This window comes from Pterocles gutturalis, unplaced genomic scaffold (genome assembly GCF_000699245.1).
Source record: "Pterocles gutturalis isolate BGI_N339 unplaced genomic scaffold, ASM69924v1 C12196009, whole genome shotgun sequence".
In the NCBI taxonomy this organism is placed as follows: Eukaryota; Metazoa; Chordata; class Aves; order Pterocliformes; family Pteroclidae; genus Pterocles; species Pterocles gutturalis.
This window is the reverse complement of record NW_010155690.1, coordinates 1-3,297: the sequence shown is the minus strand read 5'-3', so window position 1 is coordinate 3,297 and position 3,297 is coordinate 1. Positions and strand designations below refer to the sequence as shown.

General features: G+C 43.2%; 1 protein-coding gene across 1 annotated transcript; it reads left to right on the top strand.

Annotated features, from left to right (window-relative positions):
• Positions 1-406: 406 nt before the first annotated feature.
• LOC104471069 (general transcription factor 3C polypeptide 1-like) lies at positions 407-2,945 on the top strand (the record flags this gene model as incomplete). The annotated part of the gene is made up of 4 exons (XM_010086260.1): positions 407-616; positions 792-968; positions 2,139-2,282; positions 2,849-2,945. Coding segments are annotated over 4 exons (628 nt in total), but the record flags the coding sequence as incomplete, so codon positions are not given.
• Positions 2,946-3,297: the final 352 nt, after the last annotated feature.

Genomic DNA, 3,297 nt, shown 5'->3' with positions numbered 1-3,297 from the left:
GCGGGGGTGGTTCGGAAGGCTCCTGTGCAGGGGGCCGGGCTGGATTTCCCTCCCAGGGGCTGACTGGTGTGTGTGACCCGGTTCGGCGGGGCGGATGTGCCTGTTCTCTGGAACCCAGCAGTTACCTGTGGTTCTTTTGTTCCCGCCGCTTCAGTATCCTTGGATTTGTGAACATCACACCGTGTATTCCCCTCCCTCTGCCTGGTGTGCTGGGTATGCTGAGAGGGTTTGGGTGTGCTTCAGGAGTGCAGGGCTGCTCTTCGTGGTTTTCCAGTTTTTAGGTTTTGAAAGAGTTTCATTTTTCCAAGATATTTGATGGAGGTATCGATATTGTTTGTGACAATCTTACATTTCAGTTCCGAATTCCCCTTCTTGGTTAAATGTTGGCTCTCTGCTTTCATTTCAGATATGAAGAAATAGACCTTGAAACAGGAATACTGGAAACCAAAAGAGATCCCGTACCTTCAGATGATATTTATCCCGTCCACATGATTTTGGATAATAAAGATGGCATACAAGGGTCCTGCCAGTATTTTAAAGAGAGAGTAGATATCACTGATCAGATAAGGAGGAAGGATTTGCAGCCTTGTTATACTTACGTAGAAGCTATTGAAAAGTGAGTGAAACCCTTATATCTGGCATTAAAAGGTTTATAACTTCCATTTTAAAATTTAGTCCTCACTCAGTTTGTGCAGATTATATCAAGAATGGTGTTTGGGGAGGGGGAAGTTATGACCTGTCTGTTTTTATGGAACTAATAATATTTTAATGCTTTCCCTTCTGTTTGGTAGATGGGGAGAGAAGCTAGTCATTGTTGCTTCCCAAGACCAGCGTTACAGAGCTTTGATAGGCTGGGAGGGGGACCCCGACTTAAAACTCCCTGACTTCTCCTACTGCATACTGGAGCGCTTAGGGCGTGCGAGGTGGCAGGGAGAGCTGCAGAGGGACCTTCACAGCGGGGCTTTCAAGTAAGTTTGTATCTTACTAGATGGATGAAATCGAAGCTAACATGTTTCCACTGGTTACTTACAAAGTTTTGTCCACTTGAGTTTTCCTGTGTGCTGATTTCAACTCATGTCTGTGTTGGTAGTTCCTCATCCTTACTACCAGGAGCCCTTGGTGCTTGGAGCCCGTATCGCTGGAAGTGTACTGTACTGGTCTCTTCCTTCAGTTCAATATATTTCCTGGTATTTTCTGGTGGGACCAGAGATTGTCTGTGGGGTCACTACAGAGGTTTCTAATTCGTGGAAGTTCTTGCTTTCTCTAAATCACTTGCTTTCTTCAGCTTTGGGATGGAAGGGCAATTTTCATTTCCTTTTCTAAACTGCTGAGTAAACATGTTACCCTGCCCAAGTTCTGGAGAGATTCTGGGACATTCTCCTTTTGTCCCCAGCATTTGCTCTGGGTGACATCTTTCTCTACGTGACCTGAAAGGGAGCCTGAGCCACCAGCTCCCAAACTAGACCCTGTATTTTGTTGATGAATGAGCGTCACGCAGCCTCTGAGGGAACACGAGGTTTGTGTTGCAGTTCTGGGGGTATTAGCAGTGCTGTTAATGATTCACTGTTTTGGGGAGATGAAGCATATGTGACTTGCAGATCACACTGTTTTTTGGTTTTTGCCACCCAGGAAGCTCTTCTAGGCAACTAAGATGATGGATGTGGGAAGGAAATCTTTTGTGGATACTTTTCTGCCAGTTTGGTGGCCTGAGTCAGCTCACCAAGGAGCGAGATCAATACCAGAGCTATCGCAAGGAGGACAGTGATCGTGGTGTAGTCAGGAGTTGGAAAGAGAGGAAGAAGAAAGAGGGAGTGGGGATACAATACTGGTTCAGCTGTCTTATCAAACCGTGTCATGATGCTGTGATTGTGCATAGAGACTGTAGGTGAAGATCAGAGGTGTTTCTCTCTGTTTAATTGGATTAACTATGAAAATCAGTGTCACAGGTTATCTTCATTTTGGCACTTCCAAATTTTGAAATTTTCACTTTGAAAATTAATATGTCACTAAGACCACAGGTAATTTAGGTAAAGGGTAATTTATGTACCCCGTAGGTAAAGGGTATTGGGATACTGGATAATTAGAATTTATTTACATAAGTTTGTATGCCTATAGATCTCTTGCCATCTTTTTCTTAGAGTGGATGCTGGAAAAATTCATTATCACCGAAGAGTATTGGACAGAAATGGTCTCATAACAATGCAGTCCCATGTCATAAGACTACCAAGTGGAGCACAGCAACACTCAATTCTTCTGCTTCTGACTCGCTTTCATGTTGATAGGTATGTGCCGCTCAGATGTTTTAAAGGTCTCACTGGTGACCTTCTACTATGATGAAAGTTTGCTCTGTTGTCACAGAACCATCAGAAGTTTCCTGGTATTGACTCAGTTTCTTTATCAGCTCCTCTTCCAGATGCTGGACAGTTTAAAGCTTTCTTGTCCTGGAGCTGTAAACAATGGGGTATCCTAGTGCCTCTCACCTGCCTGCATGAGCCTAACTCTTCTTATTGCAGCACTAATCATGCTGTTAACATTCTCCCTTCAAACAAATTTCTGATAGTTTTTTTTTTGTTTTCCTGTCTTGTTTATGATTAGAACTCGTGCTTGTGTGGATTGCCAAGGGAGTAACAGCCTGGGCTTAGTCACTCTTCCCTCACCTGTGGTCTCTTCTTAGTGACAAATTCTCTCATGTGCTATTCACAGAGGGAAAAGAAACCTGTAATTCCTAAAACAGTCTGAGAACACTTCAGCGTACTTTCTGTAGTGACTGACCTTCTGTAAAGGTACAACTCATGTTTGTAAAGTTATATGCATACTTACATGTCAATTCATTTTCTTTTTTGGTTAGGAGGAGCAAGTATGATATTCTGATGGAGAAGCTCTCAAGTATGCTAAGTGCACGTTCAAAACAGATGGAAACGTTGGGAAATCTGAGGGAAGAACTGGTGAGATTCATTACTCTTTCAAATTCTCACTTGCGTAGAATTTAGATTATTAGTATCAAAGGCAGTCACTCATCCTGCCTGTTTTTTAAAGTTGCACAAAATTTTGGGGTAGAATATCAAAAGAAGGATCTTTAAAACCTACTAGGTCATGTTACTGTTCTGTTTGTCATAGGGCAGGAGTTCTGTTCAATCCACAGTTTCAGAAAAGTGTTGTCAATGGATATCATCATGCAATTCTGACTTGTACAATGCTGCTGCTGGTTGCTGCTGCTTGTTTGGGTGGTAGAGTTGGAGGGACAGAACACATTCCAGAAGCATCTCATGCTCTGCCCGGTGTCTGCACTAGCAGGCT